The 12,634-nt window shown below is 42.9% G+C and overlaps 2 protein-coding genes across 5 annotated transcripts in view; one reads left to right on the top strand and one right to left on the bottom strand.

Moving 5' to 3' along the window:
- PREPL (prolyl endopeptidase like) overlaps positions 1-10,421 on the top strand; it is a 35,067-nt gene extending 24,646 nt beyond the window's left edge. For all 4 annotated transcript variants that reach the window (XM_037161225.2, XM_037161224.2, XM_037161226.2 and 1 more), the window contains 6 exons: positions 1,886-2,061; positions 3,258-3,474; positions 5,856-6,005; positions 6,377-6,500; positions 7,317-7,390; positions 7,740-10,421. In XM_037161225.2, the coding sequence (XP_037017120.2) occupies positions 1,886-2,061; positions 3,258-3,474; positions 5,856-6,005; positions 6,377-6,500; positions 7,317-7,390; positions 7,740-7,829 (831 nt within the window). In that variant the 3' untranslated portion in view covers positions 7,830-10,421. The remainder of the gene's footprint in view (positions 1-1,885; positions 2,062-3,257; positions 3,475-5,855; positions 6,006-6,376; positions 6,501-7,316; positions 7,391-7,739) is intronic.
- The window catches only part of SLC3A1 (solute carrier family 3 member 1), a 31,419-nt gene continuing 27,318 nt past the window's right edge, over positions 8,534-12,634 (bottom strand). The window contains exons 9-10 of the mRNA XM_037161222.2: positions 11,803-11,919; positions 8,534-8,974 (exon numbers count right to left, since the gene is read on the bottom strand). Of these exons, the coding sequence (XP_037017117.2) occupies positions 8,534-8,974; positions 11,803-11,919 (558 nt within the window). The remainder of the gene's footprint in view (positions 8,975-11,802; positions 11,920-12,634) is intronic.

Here is a 12,634-nt window from a genome sequence, read left to right as displayed (position 1 = left end):
ACCTACATGATTTCAGGGAATACATGGGGGGTTGTTGTTGTTGTTTTTAAGACTAAAAAATTCAAAACTAGCACATCAAGCTTTTCATTTCAACAAATGCAAAAACAGAAGATAGGAAGTTTAAATGACTACTTTTCAGTCCATTTTGTATACCTCTTTTAAAAAATCATTGTTAATCATTTAATGTATTACCTTCCAGATTTTTGTGTTTTTTGGCAACTAAATATGTATGTTTAGGCTTTGTTTTGTTTTACAAACAGTGGGATTTACACCACTCTGTCAAAATACTGTAATTATTGTACCCCAGATGGAAGCTAAGCTCTCAGAGAGCCAGGGGCTGGTTAAGAAGGGAAGCAGCGGCTGAGCGCATGTGCTGCTGTAACTTTGCAGGCACTCGCACCTGCTGGTGAATGCAGGGACCCAGCCCGTGTGGGACTGCTGCCATCCTGGCCTCTTCCTCTCCATATGTTTTCAACCAGCAAGCATTTCTCTGCTTGTTTCACTGAAGTTGGGGAGGAGGTAAGGAGATGAAAAGACCAAGATTATTCTATAGAAATCACTCTACATCATTGTATAAGAACGAATTGTACTGAGAAGTGAAAACTGTTATACTGTTGAACAAGTGTAGTACAGTAAAGAATAATAACAGAAAGAGTTCCTCCTTATTAGATAACACTCTGGGGCTCCGAAGTGAAGTGTTTAAAATGAGAATGAAAACAACAGGAGACACCCTGACTGGTGTGGAGCGTTGGTTGGGCGTCCAACCACAAAGGCAAAGGTCACAGCTTGGCTTCCCCTGTCAGGGCACACGCCTGGGTTGTGGATTTGTCCCATCCCGCTGGGGACGCATGGGAGAGGCAACCAGTCCATCCACGTTTCTCTCCCTCCCTTCCCCTCTCTCCAAAAGTAAATTAATAAAATCTTTTAAAAAAAATAGGAAGAATGGTTTGGTTATATTCCTTTCCTCCTGTAAACTAGTACCGTTTCATTAGTTTCTGTCAGTAGGGTGAGAACCCACTCTCCCACCCTATTTCAATGAAAGGAAGATTAGAAATAGTTCAGATTATTTTAATTTTGTCCAGGGAGTGCCTAGTTTCAGTCAATTGGGATTTGAAGAACATGGGCTACACTGGGGAGTAGTTACTTGCCCTAAAAGTAACTCAGGTATTAAAATTTATAAAACTTACCTACAGCTCTTGCCAGGCAGCTCAGCTGGTGGGAGCGCTGTCCGGGTGTGCTGGGGCGGGTGTGCTGGGGCTGTGGGTGTGGTCGCTGGTCCAGGCACCCGCAGGGGTCAGCCAGTGAATGCGTGGGTGGGCGGGGCAATGGGTCCGCGTCTGCCTCCTTTTTCCTCTCTAAAATCAGTAAATAAAAAGTTTTTAGAAACTTACTTTTAAACATTTAAAAAATAAAGCTCAGTAGACTTTTGAGGAGGCTGTGGGTGATTATCGGTAAGGTCAGTCCAAGATTTCACATGCTAATGTTGAGACTTCTGTAGTTCACTTTTTTGTAAATATATTAAGGTGAAAAAGGTGCTGGTATGTAGCCCCAGGTACAGGAATCACGTCTGGCCTTAATAGGTGTTCGGGCTTGTCCCGAAAGAATGCAGTAGTATGGGGTAGTGAAGAACTCTTTAAAATCATTTTGTTGTCACAAAAAGCTGCATTTAATAAAGTGGGTTCAAGTCATAGTCTTGCTGCTCTTTTCTAGTTAATGTGACAGGCCAGCGAATCCGCTGAGAATAACAGATTTTGAAGACCATGACTCTGTCTTAATTATAGTATGTTTCTGCTCCAGATCAATAAGCAGGACATGAACTAGGGATAAAAAACTTTTAACTTTTAAAGTGCTCTTTTTCACATGCATAGTCAATCTTCGTTTCCAGGACGGGAAATCAGTGCCCATGACAGTTTTCCACAAAACGGATTCCGAGGACCTGCAGAAAAAGCCTCTCCTGGTGCACGTGTACGGCGCGTACGGCATGGACTTGAAAATGAACTTCCGGCCTGAAAGGCGGGTGTTGGTGGACGACGGATGGATATTAGCCTACTGCCATGTTCGGTGAGTCGGCACCTGGAACCTGTCGTGTGAGTGCTGGTGCACTGTCACCGATGTCCCGGAGAGCTGTGTCGGGGGCAGGAGTGTTTTCCCACTCACGTTGCTGAATTCCTGTTCTCCCAGACCCATGCTTGTGGAGCCTGATCTGGTAACATTAGTTGATCCAAAAGGCAAAAAGATACATTTTTTACCCTTTTGTACCAGATTTTTAGGATTTTTAGAATAATACCAGGCTTTTATTTAGTAACATTATTATTTCCATTCAATTTTCCTGAGTTTAGGGTTTTCTAAAATAGCCTCTTAAGCTGAACTCCTTTTTTCTACTCTGACTTCCGTTTTATTTCAGCTGTGTTCAAGACAAATATTATTTCATTTCTGCTTAAGACCTTCCACCACCCTCCCCATGTCCACAATAAAATCCAAATTTCTCAGGATAGTACTTCACGTCCCAGTGATCTCGCCTGCCTCTGCAGTGGCATGTGGCATCGCTCCCCACACGTCCTGTGCTCCCGCCGCACACGTCCCACACGTCCAGTGCCCCTGCCACATCCTTTCAGGGGACAAGCTTTATGCCCTCTGTGCCCTGGCACATGCTGTGTCTCCATGCTCTCTCTTCTGGGAATTCATAATCTTCCTTCAAGACTCAGCTTAAGTATTATCTCCATCTAAAGCATTCGTGTTCCTGACTCACGAATGTGCCCCTAACCTGACAAGTGGATGTCCCTTCCTCTGCTTCGGTGACGCCTTAAATACACTCGTGTTACAGCAGCAGCATGTTGCCTGGTAAGGCACGTTACCTTCCCCACAAAAGTATGATCTTCTCCAGGGTAGGGGATTTTTGCTCATGTGTATTTTTAGGGCCTGCATTTAGCACAGTGTCTGGTAAATAATAAGCAGGCACTCAAAACATACTTGTTGAATCAGTTTTTGATTGTCTCTATCAGGGGTGAGCAAAGTGTTCTCTAAAAAACCAAAAATTATAAACATTTTAGGCTTTGCAGCCCATATAAGGTCTCTGCTGCATATTCCTGGTTGGGTTTTTTTCTCCCAAGCTTTAAAAATGTGAAAACCATTCTTAGCTTGAGGGCTATACAAAACAGGCCTCCGGGGAGATTTGGCTCACAGGCTATAGTTTGCTGACCCCCAACCTATATTACTAATTTTTTCCCCACTAAAACCTTTTTGCCCTTTCATTGCAGGGGCGGTGGTGAGCTAGGCCTGCAGTGGCACGCTGATGGCCGTTTAACTAAAAAACTCAATGGCCTTGCCGACTTAGAAGCTTGCATTAAGACACTTCATGGCCAAGGCTTTTCTCAGCCAAGCCTAACAACCCTGACCGCTTTCAGTGCAGGAGGGGTGCTTGTGGGAGCACTGTGCAATTCTAATCCAGAGCTCCTGAGAGCCGTGACTTTGGAGGTGAGTACACGCTGTCTCTCGCTATGTACAGGCTGGGGAGGCACGGAGCCACAGGCTGCTCTAAGGAAAAAAATTAAGTTTCACCATCCGCATATGAGTGTAACAAAGCTGTTAAACACAGAATTGTAGGTCTGGGAGAACTTGTAAAATTATTTTAATCCAACTACTGATTTACTTACTCTTCCCTGACAGTGTTCTTTATTCATTTTTAAGGACTTTCACTGAAGGATGTTAATGGCTATTCCCACTGATCGTTTTTATTTGTAAGACCATTTAGTCTGGGGGGCGGAGACAAAGCAGGTATGACTTGTCAGTTCCAGGACGCAGAGCAGAGCGCTCTGTGACTCTGGAATGCCCCAATTTGTTGACTCTCGCTTATCAGCATTTCAGTCCTGGATTTAGGGGCTCTCTATTTTTAGGTGCTCCGTTCTTAATGGTCATTGGGGTTAGTTTTTCTACACTTAAATTAAAACGTCTTGCTCTTTTCTAAAAATGCTTGATAGTCATTTCCTGGTACCTGGAATGATGATGTTATAGCAGCTCATGTCACCTGTCATTCTCCTGCTTCTTGGTTAGATACTCTAGAAAATACGACTGGGATGAGCAGAGTAAATTATTTTTAGACTTTTTTTTAATTTTGAGGGTGTGGAGTATATACACTGTGGGTTTGTATTAAGTAAATGTGTTAAGTAATCTTGAACTGTAAATCTGCTTTTTAAGTAGAAATGCTAATTGTAGGAGAAAAATCTATCCACAAAGATGATAATGGCAGAATCATTTACAAAATAAAGAAAATGCAATTAACCTTTGACTTTTAGAAATTATGAAATGAGGTATGTACGTTTAAGTATCCTGAAACGTACATACCTCATTTCCCACATTGCTTTATAATAGTGAAGAACTGGACTCACCTATGTACGCAGCAGCGAGTATCTGTATATGAGTCAGAGTTCTTAATCAGAACCACCAGAAACCAGCTCCTGACTAATTTAAGCAGAAAGGGGATTTATTAAAGCATATTGGGCAAGGGTGGGTATAAAACCAGTCTCAGAGGCTGCACAGCTGGACACATGTCCAAAATATGCCATTAAGCTGTCCCCGGATGCTCTCACTGCCACCACTGCTGGGCACAAGTCACCTCACACCGCTGGTGTTGCTTCTAGAAACTCAATATAGCTGTAGCAGTTTTGCCAGAGTAAATTCTCCGTGTTCCCTACTTCTTTGAGCCAGTAACTTCCCATTGAGAGTTTGATGCACATTATGTCTGACTGGTGGACCTAAGCCCTGTGGTTACTCTCGCGCTGCAGGGAATGCTGGGAGAGGAACCGTCTGGCATTTGGTGTCTCTGCAAGGAGAGACAAGCTGCCTCAGAAGGTTTGGGAGGCTCTACATGCAGAAAGGGAGTCAGATGTTAGGCAGCCAAAAAGAATTACATTTGCCTGCTGTGTATGTCTGGTTAATGTTAATATGAGAGAGGGTTGAAGTGCATGCTAACAAGACTGTGAGGCTAAGTGAAAAAGCAGCTGCCATTTTATTACATGTTTAACACTGGTTATGAGCCAGTGAGTGATTTTTCTCATCTTTCAACCTGGATATTGTCCAGATTTCCTTCAATTAGCATTTATCTTTATTTTAATGTATAATATCCATCTGGTGAAGAGGAGTTTATTCATGTGTCACTGAGTGTCTATTTTTCATTTTTAATCGTGGTAAAATAACAAAATCGACCTCCTCACCATTTTTAAGTGCACAGTTCAGGGGTGGTGGGCACATTCACGCTGCTCTGCAGCCAATCTCCAGGGCTCTTCACCTGCAAAACTGAAGCCCCCTACCCGCTAAGTAGCAGCTCTGCAGTCCCCCTCCCCCGCTGTTATACTTTCTGTCTCTCTGAACTTGGCTGCTCTAAGGTACCTCCTGTGAATGGAATCAGAGTATTCGTTGTTCCACTCAGATAGATGTAGTGTCCTCAAGGGACACTTGAGGCACTGTGTGTTGTGGCACGTGTCAGAATTTCCTTCAGTAGGAGCTGGCCATCCTAGTGGACGTGAGGTGGCAGCATTTATTACTTTTACATAAAAATGTATGCGTGTGAATAAAAGGCACAAAAATTGTAAAATTAGAAAATAAACCCATTTATATATATATGTCACTTAAGAGGGTTATATTTTTATATAAATGTCATAAAGTCTGAATCCCTTGAAGGCCGGTTACAGACGCCAGGCCCTGGGCAGGACCGAGCCCTTGGTCTGGCTCCCGGAGCTCACGTGGCTTCTTGAGCTGTGTCCTCGTGCCGGCACGTGTGCCCCTAATGTATGTTTCCCTGAAACTCATTTCACTGACCTGTCAAAGTTGAAGTTTCTTTGGCCTTTTTTTTTTTTTAGGCACCTTTCTTGGATGTTCTCAACACCATGATGGACACCACACTTCCCCTGACATTGGAAGAATTAGAAGAGTGGGGGAATCCTTCTTCTGACGATAAACACAAGAACTACATAAAACGATACTGTCCCTATCAAAATATTAAACCTCAGGTAGTGAGAGATAGTTATGACGTCACTATCCAGAAGTGACAGGATAATCAAAAGGGCACCCACCTGAGCGGAGGCCTGAGCACCGTCAACCTGGAGCTTGTCCCTCTTGATCAGACCCGAGCAGCTTTCTGCACTGCCCACGCTGCACGTTCATTTCAGCACGGCCGTGGTCTCTCTGGTCAGGAAAAGGCTATTCCGGGTAGCAAGTAGACCAGTGCTGGAGTACCGTAGCTCTCTCAAGATATCCAATAAGAAAAACAACGTCTAGCACTAAGGGGGGGAAATGGGAGGGCATCATTTTTCATAATCTGTGAGGTAGAAGGAGGCCATAGGAATAATAAAAAATTCTTTGTGCATCGATTTTCTCGCAGCATTATCCTTCAGTTCACATCACAGCTTATGAAAATGACGAACGCGTGCCTCTGAAAGGAATCGTAAACTACACTGAGAAGCTCAGGGAAGCCGTTGCAGAGCATGCTAAGGACGCCGGTGAAGGTAGGAGGCCACCCAGAAGCAGGGACACAGCTGAACGGACTTACCTTTTGCGTAACGCTCAGAATACTGTTCTATGTACAGACCAAATCCTCACCCTGGGATTTGGGACAGACTGACTACTAATGGAAGCGTACATTTTAACTGTAACCGTCCTGCCGCTTTTTCGGAGGACAGTATTAAAATAAGGTAGGCAAGGCACCAAAAAAAGTAAAATTAAATAGCAAATGCAAATTGGAGGTATACTCTCTGTCATACAGCCATTCATTTACTTAATAGTATTAACTGAGCCATTGTTCTTGGGAACCTCTAAAAAAACAGATTCTAAAGTTTTCGCTATAGAGCTGCAGTGTCCAAACTAGCAACTTTAACTTTCCCTAGATCTTAGTATTTTATTAACAAGAACTCTTACCCATTTTCCTTGCCGAGACGTGCCAAGACCTTCAGGACGCGGCGGTAGGGACGCACATTCAGGTGTTGAGGCAGCCGCCCCGCGGTCAGCTCTGCCCCCCCCCCACCACCACCACCACTGTAGTTGGCGTTTCCTAATCTCAAGACTCTCAGGCTCCACCGGCTTCCTTCTCCGTCACAGCCTCGTCCCTGTGGCCCTACGGTCTCTTCCAACAGCCACTGGTTCCCCTCCTGCTTTCCCGGTTTCAGAAACTTACCTTCTGCTTGCCCCTTCCAATCTCTTTGTAGGCAGTGCTGGTTTATGCCTTTATCCCTCAGTTATTTTAATAGATTAGTTGGGAAAAGAGGGAAGAATAGGCCTCGGTTGGCCAAAAACTTTTTAATTGTTTTATCTGTTAACTTTTCCAGGCTATCAGGCCCCCAATATTATTTTAGACATTCAGCCTGGAGGCAATCACGTCATTGAGGATTCTCACAAAAAGGTATGTCATCGAGCCCCTCTCAGTTGCCAGACCCCCCGGTAGAGAAGTCTCCGCCTCCACATTGAGGGGTTGTGGCAGGGGTTGTGACAGCTGCTTTACAAGGGCTGGGCTGTGACCAAGACCCAAGAGGGTGAGGAACAGCAGACTCAGTTGGGGAGGAGCCGCCCTCTAGCGCTTGTGGGCTCCGTTAACTTTAATCATTGGGAGCCTCTGCCACTGTCCCAAATAAAAGTGTCCCTGCCGTAAATCACCAACTTTGGGGTTGGGTGAAGAAGGTGGACAGACAGGCTTTAACGCTGCAGTTTTACTACAAAGGCCTTCATTCCGATTTGTCTAATGTCTCTTTTAGATTACAGCTCAGATTAAATTCCTGTACGAGGAACTTGGACTTGACAGCACCAGTGTGTTCGAGAATCTTAAGAAATACGTAAAATTCTAAAATGATGTATTCAATGGGAATTGGGAACATTGAAGTGTTTTCTAGTTTTACTTGCTATCGGGTTAAACAAAAGTGACCTTTTTTTTAAGTTAGTGAATAGTTTATACAAATTTGCTTCTCTTTCCAAATTTTGTTTAGTGTACATCTTGCTTGTGCTGTTCTCTCCTCGGTGTCTATGCTCCTTAACCTGGGAAAGTAGTCTTCTAATCATGCTCCTTAGAAGGACGTGGAGCAGGGGGTGGGGGAAGGATTGGTCACGGTCACGGTAGAACACCAACCCCCCCATCAGAACAGCTCCATTTTTGTCTGTTTTACTGAAATTTTCTTTGAACATTTTGCAAATCAAGGCCCTGCCTCTTTGCTAGTGAACATTTTTGGTGGTAAGTCACCCTCTAGTTCCTGTGCCTGTATTTTATGGAGTAAGAACATTCTTCACATTAAATGCATTAGATCTTTCTAATAATCTGGAGTCCTAAGGCATTCTGATGATCTCGATGCTATCTCAGTAACGTTACGAGTTCCTGCAAACGATTGTTTTCTTTAAAACATTTTATTATTATTCTTTAAAAACATTGGAGAAGTTTTCCTGAAGCAGTTACATTCAAGTTCATCAAGTTTACCTAGCAGCACGCTATACATGAAATCAATGCAAACGCTTAGAACAGAGCCGAACACCAGTGCCGCCATCCCCATCACGGGGGCGGCTAACACGAGCGGTACAGGATGTTGAGCGCACTGGAGTAGCACGCCCGGCTGGAGACGAAGCATCTGTCTCTGCTGCCCGGCTGGTGGTGGAGGAGGCCCGTTGCGCTATATTCAAGGATGAGGCCTTCTCCCTTGTCCGCCGTGACAGCACTGGTATCGACTTCCCTTCCTGTGTTGGTGGAATTGGTACTTAACCTTATGCTCACTTTCGAGGGAATATTTGAAATCATGTCCTTCAGGTTTAGCTGGGATGATTCTCCAAAATTCAGAACCACGAGAAAGACCCTGTCGATGCCGTCCATCTCTCTGGTGTACACGACGAAGTGGCTGTCGGTGCTCAGGTAGCAGAACCAGCCCCTGCTGAGGAGCAGCTCATTGGCACGAAGGAGACTTAACTCTTGATAGAACGTCAGTGCTGATCCGGGCTGAGTCTGTTGGACCTTTAAAAAAAACATATTTAAAGGCCATTAAGATAAATGTTTGATTCTTCTTAGAGTTTTTAAAAAACATTTCTATTATCAGATAAGAAAGTTTCCAAAAAAACTTGCTTCAGTTTTGCCCCTTATAATAATCACCAAATTATAAGTATTAAGAAGTAGGCCAGAGTAGTTTACTTCACTACTGGTAGAAATTATAAATGCAGGGTTTTACCTTGTCAGCATGTGCTACATCATAGCCGGCAATGATGTAGAGGCCAAATTTGACTTCACTTAACAAGTGTCCATGTCAGAGTTAATGGATATTTCACCTGCCTAAATAAAGCCCCAGCCTGGTCTGTTGTAACTGGCAGAAAAGCAGCCATGATGACCAGGGACTCCGGGAACCTCTGGGGAACTGGGGCTCCTGTGTCCCCTTGTGTAGCGTAATGTGTAGGTTGCCATAACCTCAGCTGCATAAAGTAATAGTGCTGTTTTTTAAACCATTAAAATAACATGTACGCTTATGAAAATTTGGATTTACTTATTATTAACAACATGCATAATTTAATGTCTTTTTCTTCATTTTTTAAACATTTCAAGCATCTTCTGTTTTTATATAACTTCATAAATGTCACTTTAATGGCATAATAATTCTGTTAAATGGTTATATTCCCTTCCATTTCAAAATTCAAGTTTCTAATATTTTCTTATATTCTTAATATCCCCTATATCTGGGTTATGTATTCAGGATGTAAGTGTCAGAAAGACACTGTGTCAGTACGGACACTCGATATGCGGTGCCAGATTCCCCGTCATAGCTGTCACCAAACCAGTGATGGGGTTCACTTGTGCTCTCCCCAGCGATGCTGACGGGCGGCTTTGGTGGTGGTTTGGGGGCAGGTGCCGAAAGTGTAGTCTTTAGTGAGTATCTAATGGATGTTTAAAATACGTTTACTCTCTGGTGACAGGTACAGAGGTATTTATGGTACATGTATATGGTATATGTATATGACTTGTCGGATTACTATTAACATTTTCCATAGCCTTAGACAATGCATGAAAAAGCCTACTTCTGTACCACTCACAGAAGAAGGGCCCAGTAAGTGTTAACTGCGGTTTTTGTCTACTTGATTTACCACTTTCTCGAAGTGTGTGGAAGTGTCTCTGTGATTGTGGACTTGTCGGTTTCTCTTTGTGTTTCTCAGAGTACTTGTTTTTATATATTTTGAAGTTATTGTTAGATGCATAGATTAATGATTTGTAGCGGAATGTTCTTTTATCAGTTTTTTACAATTTGCCTTTGTCTCGGTGCTTTTCATATTGAATTCTATTTTGTCTGCTATTAAATATTTCCACACATGCTTTTTTGTAACTTTGCTTTTTTTAGTAGGAAATGCATGTATACAGTATAAAACTCAACTATAAGGCGAATATGTAAATATACCAAATAAAAAGGTTTTCTTCAACACCCTTCCCTAGCTTCGCAGTGCCTCTGTCAGAGGTGGACACTGTTGCCGTTTGTATCCCCTTTCATTTGTGTCACAAAATGAGCCTGCCGCGCCTCTGCAAAGGTGCACACTCTCTGTCTTGCACAAGTGGCATCTTACTGAGCTGTGCTCTTTTACTATTTAGCACATGTTAGAGTCGGTCTCATGTCAGTGCACATGGAACCTCCCTCGTTCTTTTTAAAGTTGCATATTAGTCAACGGTGTAGATAAGCATAGTTGCACATGTGATTAAATTACATTTGAACCCTATCTAAGAATACAGATACCTATAGGGAATGAAATGACTCCATTGTGTAGATTAACCACAATCACACAGAGGATTAAGTTACATTTAAATCATATCTAAAGATACAGGTATCTGGGAATGAAATTTCTCGGTCTAAAGGGATTAATGCAGTTTTGGTTTTTGATGGCTACAGCCAGGAGGCAGCATTCTTTTCGTTAGCATTTGTCTTCACTTCAATGTCGGATTTTTAATCCCGTGCCCTTTTGTTTAAGTCTTCTATCAGATTGGCCTTATCTAATCAGAGAGTTTTATCTTCAATAAGTAAATTTAACGCATTTATATTCATGGCTACCACATGTTTAGACATAATCCTGTAGCCTAATTTTCTTTCATTTGTAATTGTACTTTTTTTTTTTGCTTTTTAGCTTTTTATTGGGTCTGTTGGTTATCTTAATGTAATTTTTGTCTCCTAATGTTCTTTGAAAATTATACAGCCATGTCTGTTCTTCTAATGGCTACTCCTAATATTCTAGTGGCAATTCTAAAATATATGTTAATATTTTATATCTCTTCTCTATCTGTGCTGTCCAGTGTGGTAGCCACGAGCTACTGAGCACCCCCCAGAACTGAGTTGCTAATTTCTTTAACAGTCCACAGTGTTGATGAAGTTTGCTGAACAACTTGATCACCATGGAAACAGAAAATAGTATAGGCAAAAAAAAGGGTGTGTTTTTGTAGAACAGCTACTTTGGGGAACTATTCATGTCTAGTTTCTCCAGGTACAGGAGCTTGCTCTCAAGCCTTCACTACCCTAGACTGACCCATCCTCTTCCTTCCTTTAAGGGGAAGAAAGGAGGAAAGGTAACTAGGCTTTGCTAACAGACCCCCGAAAAATTTCCTTAAAAATTCAGAGCTCCTAGTCCTTGTAGTGAGTAGTTGTATAGTCGGTATTTCTCACGGTACACTCTGTCCTAGCTTGTATGTTCACAAAAACGTGACTTGGAAACTGTCATGTTTCCAAGAGAAGTCTGTGTGATTGATTAAAGAGCATCAGTTAAGGTTTTAGACTCATCTCCCGTTGCTAGAGTCTGCGTCCCATTCTCACGGGCACTTACATCAACATTCACGGTGCCGTAGTCGGAGCCGGTGGGCAGCCAGCTGTGGCTGCCTTCAGAGAAGCCAGCATTGGAGCTATTGTCCCACTGCATTGGCGACTTGGAGAGAAGAGTGGTCTGTGTCGAAGGACCATGCAGAGAACACAGCAGTCTGGTTATTAAATGAGTTGTAATTTGGCCATAATTTGCTACATAATGATTTAATTACCTGCATTTCTTAGTAGTACTTGTATCATTAGCATTCACAATGAAAAGATCTTAACATAACCAGTTCCACACTTTAAACTGGAAAATAGTTAATGGTGTCTTGGGTTTGAATAGACAATACTAACTGAACTTTGAGACATGCTTGGACTCTGCTGCTTTTCCCTAAAAATGGGCAATGTAGGATTTCAAAATGTGCCATTACTGCTCTTCTACTCGGACGCAGTGCCAACGCTGCCATGCGTGCAGCCGTGCACAGCGAGCCCGAGGTCTGCCCTCGTTCCCAGCCTGGCCATCGTGCAGGAGCACACACACAGACTTAGGAGCTGAAATAGAAAGGGTTCCCTCTGACCAAGTATTAGGGAACTTGGATCTCGTACAAGTAAAGCTAATAACACACATCACAGGTTCAAGATTATTCACCTACTCAAAACACAATTATGAGAGTCGAAGCCTCAAACAAAAACAAAATGTAAATAACCCAACACGTCTGAGGCTGTGTCTGAGTTGCTTCTGTTGAAATGAGAAGAATACTTGTGCTGTGCTCAGGGGGGATGTAGCAATAGAGACAAACACCGTAAATAAATGTTTCTGGACATGGAGAGGGCATGGATCATACTTCAGACTC

The sequence above is a fragment of the Artibeus jamaicensis genome, unplaced genomic scaffold (genome assembly GCF_021234435.1).
Source record: "Artibeus jamaicensis isolate MK-2021 breed Jamaican fruit bat unplaced genomic scaffold, CSHL_Jam_final contig_465, whole genome shotgun sequence".
Taxonomy (NCBI): Eukaryota; Metazoa; Chordata; class Mammalia; order Chiroptera; family Phyllostomidae; genus Artibeus; species Artibeus jamaicensis.
The sequence above is the reverse complement of the archived record's forward strand: the minus strand, read 5'-3'. Positions and strand labels throughout refer to the sequence as shown.